General features: G+C 35.3%; 1 protein-coding gene across 2 annotated transcripts in view; it reads left to right on the top strand.

Annotated features, from left to right (window-relative positions):
• The window catches only part of LOC148939851 (uncharacterized), a 112,963-nt gene that overhangs the window by 88,011 nt on the left and 9,890 nt on the right, over window positions 1-15,062 (top strand). For both annotated transcript variants that reach the window (XM_089105761.1, XM_089105762.1), the window contains exons 5-6: window positions 2,855-2,996; window positions 8,432-8,571. In XM_089105761.1, coding sequence (XP_088961887.1) covers window positions 2,855-2,996; window positions 8,432-8,550 — 261 coding nt within the window. In that variant the 3' untranslated portion in view covers window positions 8,551-8,571. The remainder of the gene's footprint in view (window positions 1-2,854; window positions 2,997-8,431; window positions 8,572-15,062) is intronic.

Here is a 15,062-nt window from a genome sequence, read left to right as displayed (position 1 = left end):
AGTTACATGTTATGGAGAGTTATCTGAGCTTAACCATTGGAAGATTTGTTCAACTGAAAACGGAAAAAAAACTTTAATAACCTATTTTGGTAGTTCATTTTTCCATCTGGAGCAATCATGTTTTTCTCTTTCTCTCTCTTCTCTCTCTCTCTCTCTCTCTCTCTCTCTTTCTCTCTCTCTATCTAATCTCTCTCTCTCTCTCTCTCTCTCTCTGTCTCTCTGTCTCTTTCTCTCTCTCTCTCTCTCTCTCTCTCTCTCTCTCTCTCTCTATCTCTCTCTCTCTCTCTCTCTCTCTCTCTCTCTCTCTCTCCTCTCTCTCTCAAGGTTGTCGGAGAGTCGATTATCTGAGACATGATATTGTTGAGTGTATTTACTACATCTATCCTAATTCGGTGGTATGTTTTATTCTATATCACTAAGATTTTAATGGTTGCCCAAGCTTCGCAGAAATTATAATAATCAGATCAGCTATTTTTTCAAGCTTATGGAACTTCTTTATGGCTATACATAAAAGATAAACTGATAGTTGGTGGATAAAAGTCCAAACGAAATTTTAGCTCTTGTCCTCGAGAAATTAATTATGTGGGTCGATCTTTAGGCTTCTGACCTTTCTTGCTAAGTTCTGACAAAAGACGGCAAATTTTGTCAAGCGAAAGTGACCAAGCGATTCGCTATATCTGATTGAGGGTGAAAATTATCTGAAGTCCACCGGGAATATTTTTTGAAAAGAAGAGACCTTGAGTACTCGCTATGAATTATGACTGTTATGTCTCATTGAAAATAAAATTATCTGATGTCTACCAGGAAAATATCTAAAAAAGGGGATTTCTAAAAAGACGTTACGAATTCTGAGTGGTATGTCTGATTGAAAGTGAAATTCTCTGAGATCTACACAGAAAATTTCTCAACAGGGAGAATTCCGGAGAGATCGCTATGAATTCTGGCTGGTATATCTCATTGAAAGCAAAATATTCTGATATCTACCAGGAATGTTTCTGAAATAGGAGATTTCTAGAAAAGGTGCTATGAATTCTGGCTGGCACGTGTGATTGAAGGCAAAATTCTCTTAAATCTACCAGAATATTTCTCAAAAAGGAAAATTCTGGAGAAGTTTCTATAAATTCTAGCTGGTCTATCTTATTGAATGCGACAATTATTTTAATTCTATAAGGTAAATTTCTGAAAAAGGAGAATTCTGCCGAAGTTGCTATGAGTTCTGGCTTGCATGTCCGATTGAAAGTGAAATTCTCTGAAGTCTACCGGGAAAACTTCTCGAGGAGGACAATGCTGGAGAAATTCTCCGAAGTGTACCAGGAAAATTTCTCGAAAAGGAGGCTTCTTTAAAAACATATCTAAGAAGAATGTCATTAGTATGATCTTCTGTTGAAACATGAAACTTTCATTTAATTTAAAAACAATTTTGCCAGCCGGAGAAACGGATTTTTCAGCATAGGTCTGAAAAAGAAGTAAAGGGAATATTTGCTCACTTGAGACAGTGTTTCATTGGGTTACGGGATTTTCTTTTGCTGACTCGAAATTCAATTCTTATCAAAACCTAATTTTCGGAATATAACTTGGAAGGTGATACGAAAAGCCAGAAATTTACTTATTTTCATGTATTTTTGGAATACGTTAAGAAGGTGAATTCAGCCGTAAGACCTAAAATTTGTTCTATGGGGCGATTCTTATTAATATTGTGCAATAAATAGCTACGGTTTTCGAATCTATTGACGAAAAAAGTTAATCACAACACAGCAAATACATAAACACAGTTTTAAAAGCGACAAATTTGCAAACGAGCACAGATCGTGAAGGACAAAATGTCATCCAGTGAAGCACCTGTGACTCTTCGAAAAAAATTCAAAAATGATCGAATTGCAATCGAATACAAATCGTGAAGTACAAAATGTCATACTGTGAAGTACTTGTGAATATTTGGTAAAAATTCAAAAGGACGTAAAACCATGGGAAGGCTTCTGCAGGCATGGTTGGATATTTGTGACCAAGACTGACTGAAGATCACATGGGGAAGCTGTAGTCGACAGATCGAAGTAGTCGTCGAAAACGATCCCAAGATTTATTGGTGCCGGACAGGACGATTCATTGCCGGACAGGACGGTTCCCACCGAAAGAAAAGAAGAAAGAAGTGCAAAACGCCTCTAGATTATTTAGGAAATATTTTTGAATATCAAAGTCCTTGTAGGGGGAGGGTTGAGTCCTTCTTGAGTGTGCCCCTGTATTTTCTGCAATTTAAGGAATTCATTTTGTTGCTATTGTGATTATTTGAAGGTGGAGGTGAATATTTAAAAAGGTATACAAAAAGATGAAGTATATAAAGTATCTCTCGGTTTTTACAGCCACACCAGACTGTACAAGCCTGTACAAGACTGTACAAAATTTTACACAATATATTTCCGGTTATCAAATTCAACAAAAGCCAAGTAAACATAAGACTGATCTTTATCATCTTCTCCAAAGAAGTTCTTACTTCTCAGATTGAAGTTGCTGTAACGGGCCTTGAAAGGACTACCGATCAACTTCACTTTGAACCAGAGATAGCATTTGAGGTGCCCCCCCCCCCGTCGGAGGTTGCAACTATTTGGAATTTCGTCCAAAGCATATTAAAAAATTTATAACGTTTACCTATTCAGTCAATTTATTTGCGCACTTAAGAGGAACAACTGACATACCAGTGTGCCACAAAACAGTATGCCAGTGTGCCAGTGTGTCACTTCTCTTAACAGACGAAGCTAAATAAAAGTGTGTAAATAACCTTGACTTAGTATAATTTTTCCCGCTGTTTAGTGATCTGTGATTTATTTTGTGATTTTGACCTTTCTGTTTTTATTTTTAGAGCCGCAAGATGCTTCTCGTACCGTGGCTTGTTCTTGGAGCGATTAACATTCTTGGTCTTATCACTGTTGTGATTGTGAACATGATCTACATTGATCTCCCGTATAATCTGATCGTCCTTTTTCTCGGAATCTTCTGCGTTTGTATGTTTCTTCTTTCATATTCTTTTTTTGTTTTGCTTCAATTTTATTACTACTCTATGACGATTATTCCCTACCAATACATAAATTTGAGTGTAGCTTATGCAATAGGCCTATCCACGAATTCTAATCAGAGTTGGAGATCCTCTTTATGTTATTAAAACCTTTCTCCAGTGTTAGGACTGACTCTTAAGCATCTCTAGCCGTGTATCGGGGGTGAGGGGGGAGGGAAGGTCAAGATTAGAAAGATAGGTCTTTGCCATAAAAGCTTCAGGTTTTTCTCTGAACCTTGAAAAATGGTTTAATTTACAGTATTTTTGGTGTTCTAGGGGGGGGGGCTGACTTCCCCTCTCCTCTTTATGTTTTTTGCATTGAAATCTTCCTATACATGGTTTCGTACGTCGCTTGATAGAAATGTAATCGTAGACGAAGATGGTGAATATAAAAAATTCACTGTTCAAGCTTTGATTCTGTTCCTGGGAATTTTCAGTCTATAGAATTTTTACAATCGAAATCGTGTCTACAGTGAGTTTCAGCTAGGCCCTGACTTGACTTTGACTTTATTAAATATAAGCACACAAATAAAACACAACTCCAGGGACTGATCAATGATCCCTAGGGCCTAAATGTATCCCCTAGAGAACTGAAGTATTCATGTTAATATACCACTGACTATTGGCAAAACAACAAAGCGTTAAATTTTAAAAAAGAGAGAATACTGAAAAAAAGGCACTGTGTACTACAGAAAAAAGAAAAACAAGAGAGAATCCTCCTAAACATTATTCATTTGTACTAGTAGAAAAAAGATGTTTTTTTTTATAATTGTATAGAAATGACGGAACTGAAACACGGGTGTTGCCGAGGCATGGATTATTAGCAGCACACATGCCTATGTGTGGAAGCTAGACATAACTCTCATATGAACGTCAATTAAGATTGTTAATTAGTAGCTTCATTCAGTGGATTACACACTGATTGTAGCACCAAGTGGCCTGAGGCCAACACATCTGCGTTGGTCTCCACTCTTCTATTCCTTTAGTGCTTTTATTTATTTAGTGCTTTGGTGCTTTTGCACAATTTTCCAACCAAATTCAAGGACATCCTTCTTCTCGTTTGGTCCTTGCTGGATTGTCACGATGCACAATTTTTAGTATTTCGTTGTTTTGGCACAGTTTTTCAGCCAAATTCAAGGACATTCTGCTTGTAGTTTGGTCTCTGCTTTATTGTCACAAAGCACTATTTTTGGTAACATCCCACCCTTTATTAACAGGGCAGGACCTAATCTTCTGTCTTTCATTATATCCCTAGACAGAAAACTGTGCTGCTTTTATCTTAGGTTTTATTGTCAATAAATCATTATTCAAAGAAGTGTCTGAAACCATCTGTACTCGAAAGGAGAAGTGTCTCCTTTTCCAAGTGCCCAGGCTTCCGAGACATTCTTGACCAGTATCATTATTGTGGCTTCTAGCATCCTAACCTTAGTTCTAATAGTTATCTTCCTACTCTTTCAAATATTTTTAACTCTAAAAAATACAGTTAGTCGCTCTATAGTAGAGCACCTTAGCTATTCTACTTTTTACATATTCACTGCATCCACGATCCTTACTGATAGTACTATCGAGAAACGTACGGCTGTCAAGTCTACTGTATAAAGGCAATGATACTCATATACATTCTTAGACCACACTGGCTATACATTACAAACGAAACTCAGAGAGGAGAGAAAGTAACAAAATGAAAAATCAAATCAAAAAAGGGTGAAAAAACGAGGATTTTGTCAGCCAGCGAACCTTTAAGATTAAAAAATATAAGAAAACATTTCGACAAGCACCTCCGCCAAGTTGTCCTCATTGATCAACAAAAAAAAAAAAAAAAAAAAAAACGAAAATCTAACCTTTCGAAGTTTACTGTACAAAGACAGAACAGACACTGAATAAAAAACCAGGCAGGAATCAATGAAAATGAATTATTGCATGACGAAAGATCTTTGTACAATCATCTTGGTAAATTTATTTTCATTGATTCCTGACGGGTTTTTTATTAAGTGTCTGTTCTGTTTTTGTACAGTAAGCTTCGAAAGGTTAGATTTTAGTTTTTTTTTTTTTTTTTTTTTTTTTTTTTTTTTTTTTTTTTTTTAGCACTGAGGACGACTTGGCGGAGGTCCTTGTCGAAATATTTGCTTATATTTTGTCATCTTCATGGTTCGCTGGCTGACAAAATCCTCGTTTTTTCACCCTTTTTTCATTTTGTTACTTTCTCTCCTCTCTGAGTTTCGTTTGGCAATGATACTACAGTAGTATTTGACCCTACTATACCGTAATGTAGCTATACTAGACCATACTTAACCATACTATAGTTGTACCTGACTAAAAAGTCATTTAGAACTATTCCCATGAGCTTTTTTGCTATTGGTGCTGTCTATGGGATTAATCATAAGAAAGGGATTATAACCGTATTTATATTACCCTATTTGTATTGCCGTGTTATTTTTCTCCATTTACCTTTTCATAAAAGAAGGGGGGAGCCTGAAGATCTATAAGAGCAAGAAGCCACAAAGTCGCAAAAACTATAAAATTGATTCTGAATGGTTGGAATAAAGGAAATGTGTTTGTATTAATTCTAGTTGAGATGGTTGGGTGTGCATTGGTGCACTTGTGCAAACGGGTATTGGCGAAAAGAAAACATGGCTGCATATTCTGTTGTACTTCTCATTAAATCACGAATATTAGTAAAGCTGGTATTATAGAAAAAACAATATCACTGCCTGTAGAGTAGTTTGTAGCATTATAAAGAACACCATGCTAAACTTATAGCTATGTTATTGTTTTTCACGGTAAATCACAAATCTCAGTAAAGCTGGCTTTAATCTGGCAAACCTCTGTAAAGACGTTATTCTAGAAAGAAACATATCTCTGGCTGCAGAGCAGTTAATGGCATTGTGATAGACTCACAGCTTGTGGAATATTGAACAAGTATTGTGCTAGACTTATAGCTTGGCTGTTGTGCTTCTCATTAAGTAACGAATCTCAGTAAAGCTGGTTTTAATCGGACGAATCTCTAAATACAGGTATTATAGAAAAAAAACTTTATCATTGGCTGTTGAGAAGCTTGTAATTTAGAAGTGTATTTTGCTAGACTCATAGCTTTGATGTTGTGCTTTTCCGAAAAATCACAATTCTCGGTAAAGCAGGATTTTACCTCACAAATTTCTCTGAATATAGAAAAACCATGTCACTGGTTGCTAAGCTGTTTGTAACATTAAAAGAGCATTCTGTTAGACTTGTGGCTATGCTGTTGTCCTTCTCAGTAAACCATGATTCTCAGTAAAGCTGGTGTTAATCTCATGAATGTTAATTCTCATGGTGTTAATCTCAGCGCAGTTGGTAGCAGTAAAAGAGCTTTGTTATAGTCTTATAGCTATCCTATTGTACTTCTCAGTAGATCGTGAATTTCAGTGAAGCTGATTTTAATCACACGAACTTCAGTGAAGCAGGTATTATAGAAAAAAAAACATATTGCCGGCTGCAGAGGAGTGTTTTAGCAGTTAAAGGGCATTGTTGTAGACTTATAGTTATGCTATTGTACTTCTCAGTAGATCATAATCTCACGAACTTCAGTGAAGCAGGTATTATAGAAAAAAAACATTACCGGCTGCAGAGGAGTGTTTTAGCAGTTAAAGGGCATTGTTGTAGACTTAAAGTTAGCCTATTGTGCTTCTCAGTAGATAATGAATTTCAGTAAAGCTGGTTTTAATCTCACGAACTTCTGTGAAGCAGGTACTATAGAAAAAAAATATATTAACGGCTGCAGACGAGTGTTTTAGCAGTTAAAGGGCATTGTTGTAGACTTAAAGTTAGCCTATTGTGCTTCTCAGTAGATATTGAATTTCAGTAGAGCTGGTTTTAATCTCACGAACATCAGTGAATTTTAGTGAATTTTATTGTTTTAAAAAATAGAGTTGTGAGAAAGAGTCGAACTTTAATGTAAAGAGCGATACGTTGAGGAGGGGACAGTCCCTTTCATATACGGAATAATTTCTGTTCGTTTTGAGTTTTAATGTCGCTCCTTACTTTCGGTCAAAAAAACTTGTTTTTTTATTTAATTTCTGAACGTTTTTGAATTAATGCAGGTTTTGATTTTGGCTCACCGTACATGAATATTTAAAACGAAATTTCCATAGTAATTTTACTTTTTTTTTTAGTAAAACGGCTTTCTCGAAAGTTGTTTAATTTTATTTACGAACGTTTTTATTAGTGATAAATATACGTAACTTACGAATTAACTTACGTAACGAACTTCTATATTCATAGATTTTTAATACGTATTCCCCCCCTAGTCAATACCTTGCTCTTTAAGCTAAAGTTCGAATTTTGTTCCAATTGTGTAAAAATGACCACTTAATCATGAAGGCCGTTAGTTAGAATAAATAGCTCTTATGAAAGTACTAAAAAAACTTTAGCGTAAGGAGCGAGGTATTGACCGGAAGGCGAACCCAACCATATACGTAATAATTTATATTCGTCTTAAGTTTTGATGCTGCTCCTTAACTTCAGTTGAAAAACTTGTTTAATTTCTGATCGTTTTGTAAATAAAATGCTAGAAGATCTTGCTTCATAGCAATGTTCTTTCCCCCATGAAAACTTCCTCGATGGAAATATACTCCTACTTAACCTTCGACTATCCCCTCCCCCTGACTACCAGAAAAAATACCCCCTGAAAAAATCTGTATACTTCCCAATAACCAATACTATATGTAAACATTGGACAAAGTTCACAACTTTCTCTTTCGGTTCATAGCCATCTCTTCTATATTATATGTTTAATAGTTTCTATATTTTATCTATATTTTATCTTTTCTATTTCTTTTTTATGTTTAGACTCATTTTGATTAAGCTCCAAGACACATACCTTGAATTTTCTTGAGGGGAGAGGTGAAAAACTTCAGAAATCATAGAAAAGATTCCCATTTTTTTCGGGGGGGGGGGGGCACGGGCTTGGATTGACGTGCTTACTTGTCTGGTAATAACAAGATATATCGTATTTGGTCAATAATTTTAGATTGTTTGAAAGTGAGATGAAGGGTTTTGTTTCAGAAATAGATTTAGTTGATTCTTTAACGTTTATATATTATATATATATAATTGTAACAAAAAATTCTTAAACGTTTATATCGTAATGTTTATGGAAAAAAACGTTGATATGGTAAGCATGGTATTGTAAGCACGCAAGTATGCACTTAGTTCAAATTCTTTTAAATAGAACAGTTCGACTTGTTCCATAAAGCTCTTTAAATCTTTTTGTTTGATTCCAAACTCGACTTGAAACTGTCGACTTGACAACTCGAACTGTCGACTTGACAGTTCGACTTGTTCCATAAAGCTCTTTAAATCTTTTTGTTTGATTCCAAACTCTATATATGTATGTTTTTTACGTTTCAGCTTTTATGATTCATTTTTGGTTGGTGGTTGTGAGCTTTTACCAAGTCCTTAGGGACCGAGAACGTCTTGAACTTGGGGGAAGGTCCTCGGAGATGAAGAGACTCAACCAAAACTACTAAGCTTTATCATCACAAAAAAAGGTAAAGATTCGTCACTTGAATTTTCTTCTTATTTGATATTACTTGTCCCTATTTGGATGTTTGTTCGTGTTGTGCAAAAACTCAATGTGCAAAAACTCAATAAAACTCAAAAGCTCCCCAAATGTTGTTACAACCGTTTTTTTTTCTTAGTTGCAGCTATATATTTTGTCGTGTTAGCAATGTAGTTCGCACTGAGCAAAATAGATGCTACCCAATTTCTCCTTTTTTTTATTCTCGTTTTTCAAAGAAAAAAAAAACAGTTTACCAAAAAACAGAAAAAAAAAACAGAAAAAAAAAACAGAAAAAAAAACAGTTTTTTAAACAAAAGAATGTCTACGCTGCCCGAATTCTCCTTTTTGTGGTTTGTATATGATGTTGTTGTTGCTGTTGTTGTTGTTGGTGGTGGTGTTGTTATTGTTGTTGTTATATGAGTATTATTATTCAGATAGCTGAATGTATATATCTCGTATTTCATTTATTGTAAGCTTGAAATTACAAAATTCACATTAGAATTCGAATTGCATATCAGGTATATTGCAGTTTGTAGTTTTTCACTATAAAATAACAGAATTAAGGATGAGGAAAATGATTATATGGTGGCTGGTGTTTACCCCCCCCCCTCCCCCGGTGAATACCCCCCCCCCCTCGGAAAATACCCCCTGCTAAAAATACCCCCAGAAAATACCCCTCGCGGAAAATATCCCCCCTGGAAAATCCCCTCCCCCCCCCACGGAGACATGGCTGCTTGTAGAAAGAGAAAAGCCAAGACGGATAGTCCAAGTAATTGAGAGACAAATGTTTAAATGGCTGAGGCATGGGTAAATGGCGGGAGTAAGCATGACTCTTATTGGACACATACTTTTTTGTTAGTTTTCGGAAAGGCATGCCTGCCTAGAGTCTCAGGCATGTTGACCAAGAATTTAAAATTGACATAAGACCCTTAGATTGCCTGTAATGAGAGGCAAACAAGGCACGCCCGCCTATGGTCTCAAGAAGGTTGACCAAGAATTTAGAATTAACATGGGACCATTAATTTTCTGGAAATAACAGGCAAACAATCGTTTAAAGCCATCTTTATCTTTCAAATAGTACCTATTCGTTGCCTAAGCTCAGCCCCACATTCTGAGATAATTCCAATTTTTTACAAATCTTTCAAATTTTTCGGTCACTTGCCCGAGACTCTGGGCGGGTGGGCGCCCCCAAATATTGTCCCAAATTCATATCTCAATTTAGCACTTGTTCATGGATGCCCACCATCTCCAATCACTTTCACAATAGTATCTATTCTGTGCATCAGCCCATTAAATAACTCTGAGCAAATTTCAACTTTTTATTTATGTCTGTTAGGTTAATGGGACTCTTTGATTGTTGGAGACAAAATACACTGTCTTACCGTACTCTCTCGCCTTAGAACTTGTTCAGGGATGCCTGAAGCCATGAAAGTATACACATACCAACAATATTTTTTTCATTTTCATACGGGGTCCCAATGTAGGCCATGTCCATTGCTTAGCATTCTGACCTTAAAAAATAAAACCCAGATAGTCAGACCCCAACGCTCCAATCTGAACACTGAACACTAAAAAATGTCCAAATTCTGTCTAATAATTAATTAAAAATTTTCATACTGAGCCCCTGATTATAATCCACAGACCTGATAGGATTGGGTCACTATGAATTGAAAATAGTGAAAAATTAAATTTGCTCAGAATGCTGGAATGAGCTGAGGCAATGAATAGATACTATTTGGAAGCGATAGAAGACGACGGGCACCCCCTGCCCGCCTATTCTGAAGAGAGAAGCTTGACTGCTAAGCGATGGACATGGGCTAGATTGGGATTCCAAGTGAAAATGAAAAAATGTCGTTGGTATGTGTTTGCCCCATGATTACCGCCTGAGCGACGGTCTAACCATTCACGGCATTAGATATCCGTGAACAAGTGCTAGAGCGAGAAAAAAATTGGGGACAATTTTTGGGGACGCCCAGTTGCCCAGAATCCCAGGCAAATGACCCAAAACTTGAAAAAATGAAATTTGCTCAGATTGCAGGGCTTACCTGTGCCAATGAATAGGTACTATTGGAAGATGATTGGAGAGAGACTAGGTGGAGAGAAGAACAGTAAAAGGGTACAATTATAGAACCCAAAAAATTGGCTTGTATGATGACAGCGGTGGACATGGGCTAGATTGGGACCCCATTTGAAAATGAATATATTGTTGCTATGTCTTTTGCGGATGGTTAGCGCGGGGGGGTATTTTCCGCGGGGGGGGGGGGGGGTATTCGCCTAGAACCGATTATATATTTGGTGCAAATATGATATTGGCGTATATATGATTATATATTAGGTGGGTTGCCAAAAAAGTATCTCAAACTAATCTCAAAATATCACAAGCCTAACAGGACATTTATTGCCTTTTTGTTTGTTTTTCTCAGCTCACCCCTGGCTCAGCTGTATAATTTAAAAGATGTCGTAGCACGTGTTAAGCATTGTAATGGGGAGCTGCTGATCTGAAAAGCAACTTCCATGCTTTTTGAACGACTTTTTTTTTGCAAGACGGATAAGGAGAAATAATGTATTCTGCAAAAGGCAAGAGAACTAAATAGACCTATTAAGATGGAATGCACTAATCAGTTCAGTCCTTAGGTCAGAGTTATGTAGGACTTAGTTTTACAAAACATATTAACTCCTGCCCTTTGATTGGTCACATCTAACTATCAATCATCACAACTCTGCACTAGCTTTGGGATGCACCCTTTTTGAAATTATCCAGCCTGGAGCAAAGAGTATGTATAACTTATAAGAGCGGGAACTGGCGCTAGCGTCGACAAAAAAACTGTCAACGCCATCTAGCGTTTGTTGGCAGTTGGCATTTTTCAAGCTCTGTAATCATTTTTCTGTCAGGAACTGAGATCAGATGTTTATTACTACCCTAATTTTATCGATTACACTAAATAAATTAATTATTCTTATTATTACACTGAAAAAAATAGCAAGGGTCACCAAACACCAGATGACGTTTGTATTTTTTTACACTACTGCCAGTTCCCATTCTTATAAGTTACCCATACTCTTTGGCCTGGAGCCTCAACTACTTTTTTTGGGTATGAAATTGGAATGGGTAGGGGTATCGCCGAACTATGTACCTGAGCATTCAACTTCCCAGCATAGCCAGCTTCTCATTTGTATTTTTTTAAAAGAAGAGTTTACAGAGCTGAAAATCCTAGAAAACCAAGGAGGTTTTTGCTGAGGACAGAAAAACTTCAGCTTTTTTGAAGACAGGGGGGAGATTTTTTCCGGATATAGAAATGTCGGGTGGCAATATTTATAAAATTCTTGTCAATAAATTGGTCCACCGTTTTGATAAGTCTCTGTATTTGAACAGGGTTAAGTATTTGACGGGTTAAACTCCTAATTGTGGAAAGTTCTCCCTTGCTCTTTATTCCAAAGTACAAGTTGTTTCATGATTAGCCCTCGTCTCATGACTGTATCATTTATGTTCAATCATTTGTTATTGATCATAATTCTTTATTGAACATAATTCTATTGAACATTTTATTCAATCATTTATTCGTTTATGTTCAATCATTTATTAGCCCTCTGCTACCGTTTTTCCCATTAGGTGAGTTATCTTATAATGGTGTTCTGTTTATCTCATAACAGTGTAGCCTACCTGATAATGCAAAGTTGTCACCGCATTTAGTGATCTCGGTAAGCAGAGACATCTCTTCCCCTCCCTTCCCTCTTAACAGCTAAACTGTTGAAGTTTTCACCAAATTATTATTCAGTAAACTTCTTCTGATTATTTGCATGGATTTTTGGAGTTTTCAAAAAGTTTTGCCCTCCTTAAAAGAAGCTTGATGGTATGCAAATTCCAGAGGAGAGTCCTAGATCTACATCCATAAATATATACGGTTCTTTGTCTTTCTTATACTTTAAATAAATAGCAATTGTATCCTTGAAGCTTTTACGCTTTATATCTACTTAGTAGATTTTATGAATCATATAATCATAAACTTTTTGACTTTTCAAACTTTTTTATGTCTCTCATAAAATTTTCGCTAATTAATGTGAAACTTTTTAGCAACTTATCTTGATGTGAAATTTCTTTTTATGTTGAAATTCAGTCCAGGTTTCTGTCCCTTTTTACTTAAGGAACATTACAACATCTATAATGTTCAAACGTGGTATTAGTAGATGTAATGAAGATGAAGGAAATTACGTAGGAATAGGTGAGATGTTGGGGGTGGCGTGTTCGTCAGTACTGACTTAAAGTTGTAAAGATTTTATAGAAGATGTTTTGCTGCCATGCTGAGTTAGTTTCCGCTAATCGACCTAGTTGTAAAATACTTTTGGCCGATGAAATTTAGTAAAAAACAACAAATTGGAGATAAAAAAGTAAATCAAAGATTAGCTTGAGATGGTGGGGGGGGGGGGTGAAAGGGTTCGTCAGTATTGGCTTAAAGTTGTGAAGATTTTATAGAAGTTGTTTTGCTGCCATGTTGGGCTAGTTTCTGCTAATCGGGCTAGTAATAAAATACTTTTGGTTGATGAAATTTATTAAAAAACAACTAATTGGCTTAAAAAATAAATTAAAAATTAGTTTAATAAAAAAAAAGTTTGACAAGCTAATTTATCCCCTAACCGAGTTAGCCGGGTTAGAGAAATTTACCAAAATGTTTTTTTTTTGGGGGGGGGGGGGTGTCTCATAAAATTGGGTAACAATTCGATAGTTTGTTAGATGGAATCTTTGACGGATCTTGAGTCCTAAATTTAAAGAATAAAACGAAAATTGACAAATTTCTTTATCTTAGAAATATTTGTAAAAGAATTTTGTATTTTACATTTCCTATAGGATTTTGATGCTTATTTGAAGCCTGAAACCTAATGTAAAACTTTTATTTTCCCATTTTTTTTTATTGCCCATGAAAATCACATATTTATTTTTCCTTAATTATATTTAATGTAACTTCTGACTACAAATCTTAATTAGTTAAAAATTATGTTAACTTTTTCTGAATTTAATAATTTTGTTAAAATATTCAGCTGTCAGCATTTCTTCTAGAACAATTAGTTAGTTAACAACGTTCTAAAATTTCCAGTAAGGCTTATTTCTTAGGAATCCAATATATTTTAAATTAGTTCTCGTGTCGTATTTAAAACTCTTTTTATCTAATATTTCAAACTTTCGTTGTTTTTTTTAAAGGAACCATTTCTTGTTTATACAGTTACGCAATACAGTTATGCAATATCTGTAATATACAGTTATGCAATATAGCAATAATAGTAATACAATTATGCAATATCTATATTATACAGTTATGCTACATAGCAATAATAGCAATACAGTTATGCAATATAGCAATAATAGCAATACAGTTATGCAATATCTGTATTATACAGTTATACAATATAGCAATAATAGCAATACAGTTATACAATATCTGTATTATACAGTTATGCAATATAGCAATAATAGCAATACAGTTATGCAATATCTGTATTATACAGTTACGCAATATAGCAATAATAGCAATACAGTTATGCAATGCAGTTATGCAATATCTGTATTATACAGTTATGCAATATAGCAATAATAGCAATACAGTTATGCAATATCTGTATTATACAGTTACGCAATATAGCAATAATAGCAATACAGTTATGCAATGCAGTTATGCAATATCTGTATTATACAGTTATGCAATATAGCAATAATAGCAATACAGTTATGCAATATCTGTATTATACAGTTACGCAATATAGCAATAATAGCAATACAGTTATGCAATGCAGTTATGCAATATCTGTATTATACAGTTATGCAATATAGCAATAATAGCAATACAGTTATGCAATATCTATTTGGAATGATCAAACCTCGCTACTTGTCAATTATTGATAAATTATTCTCATTTATTGGTGTTTTTATTTGTTTTAGGAGGAGGATGCCCCTCTAGGTGATTTCATGGTACCCTATCTTTTATAGTATTCTACTACGGTGAAATTTGTAAATGCCCCCTCTTCGTCTCCCTTTTCCTTCGTCACCGCAGTCTCTCTATCTACCAACACTGGAGTGCAAACTCTTATCTCAGATGCTATATCAAGAGCACGAGTGAGTGTGAAAATGACTGCAAAGTAGGATGACTTCGAATTTGTTTGTTGGAGGGTGAAACAGGGTTAAGTATTTGACGGGTTAAACTCTTAAGTGTGGAAAGTTCTCCCTAGCTCTTTATTTCAAAGTATAAGTTGTTTGATGAATAGCCCTCGTCTCATGACTGTATCATTTATGTTCAATCATTTTTGATCATAATTCTTTATTGAACATAATTCTATTGAACACTTAATTCAATCATTTATTCGTTTATGTTCAATCATTTATTAGCCATCTGCTACCCTTTTCTCCATTAGGTGAGTTATCTCATAATGGTGTTCTGTTTATCTCTTAACAGTGTACCTGATAATGCAAAATTGTCACCGCATTTAGTAATC

Source organism: Artemia sp. Qi Xiang Cuo, chromosome 20 (assembly GCF_049724085.1).
Source record: "Artemia sp. Qi Xiang Cuo chromosome 20, ASM4972408v1, whole genome shotgun sequence".
Taxonomy (NCBI): Eukaryota; Metazoa; Arthropoda; class Branchiopoda; order Anostraca; family Artemiidae; genus Artemia; species Artemia sp. Qi Xiang Cuo.
Note: the sequence above shows the minus strand (reverse complement) of the source record. Positions and strands in the feature narration are given on the sequence as shown.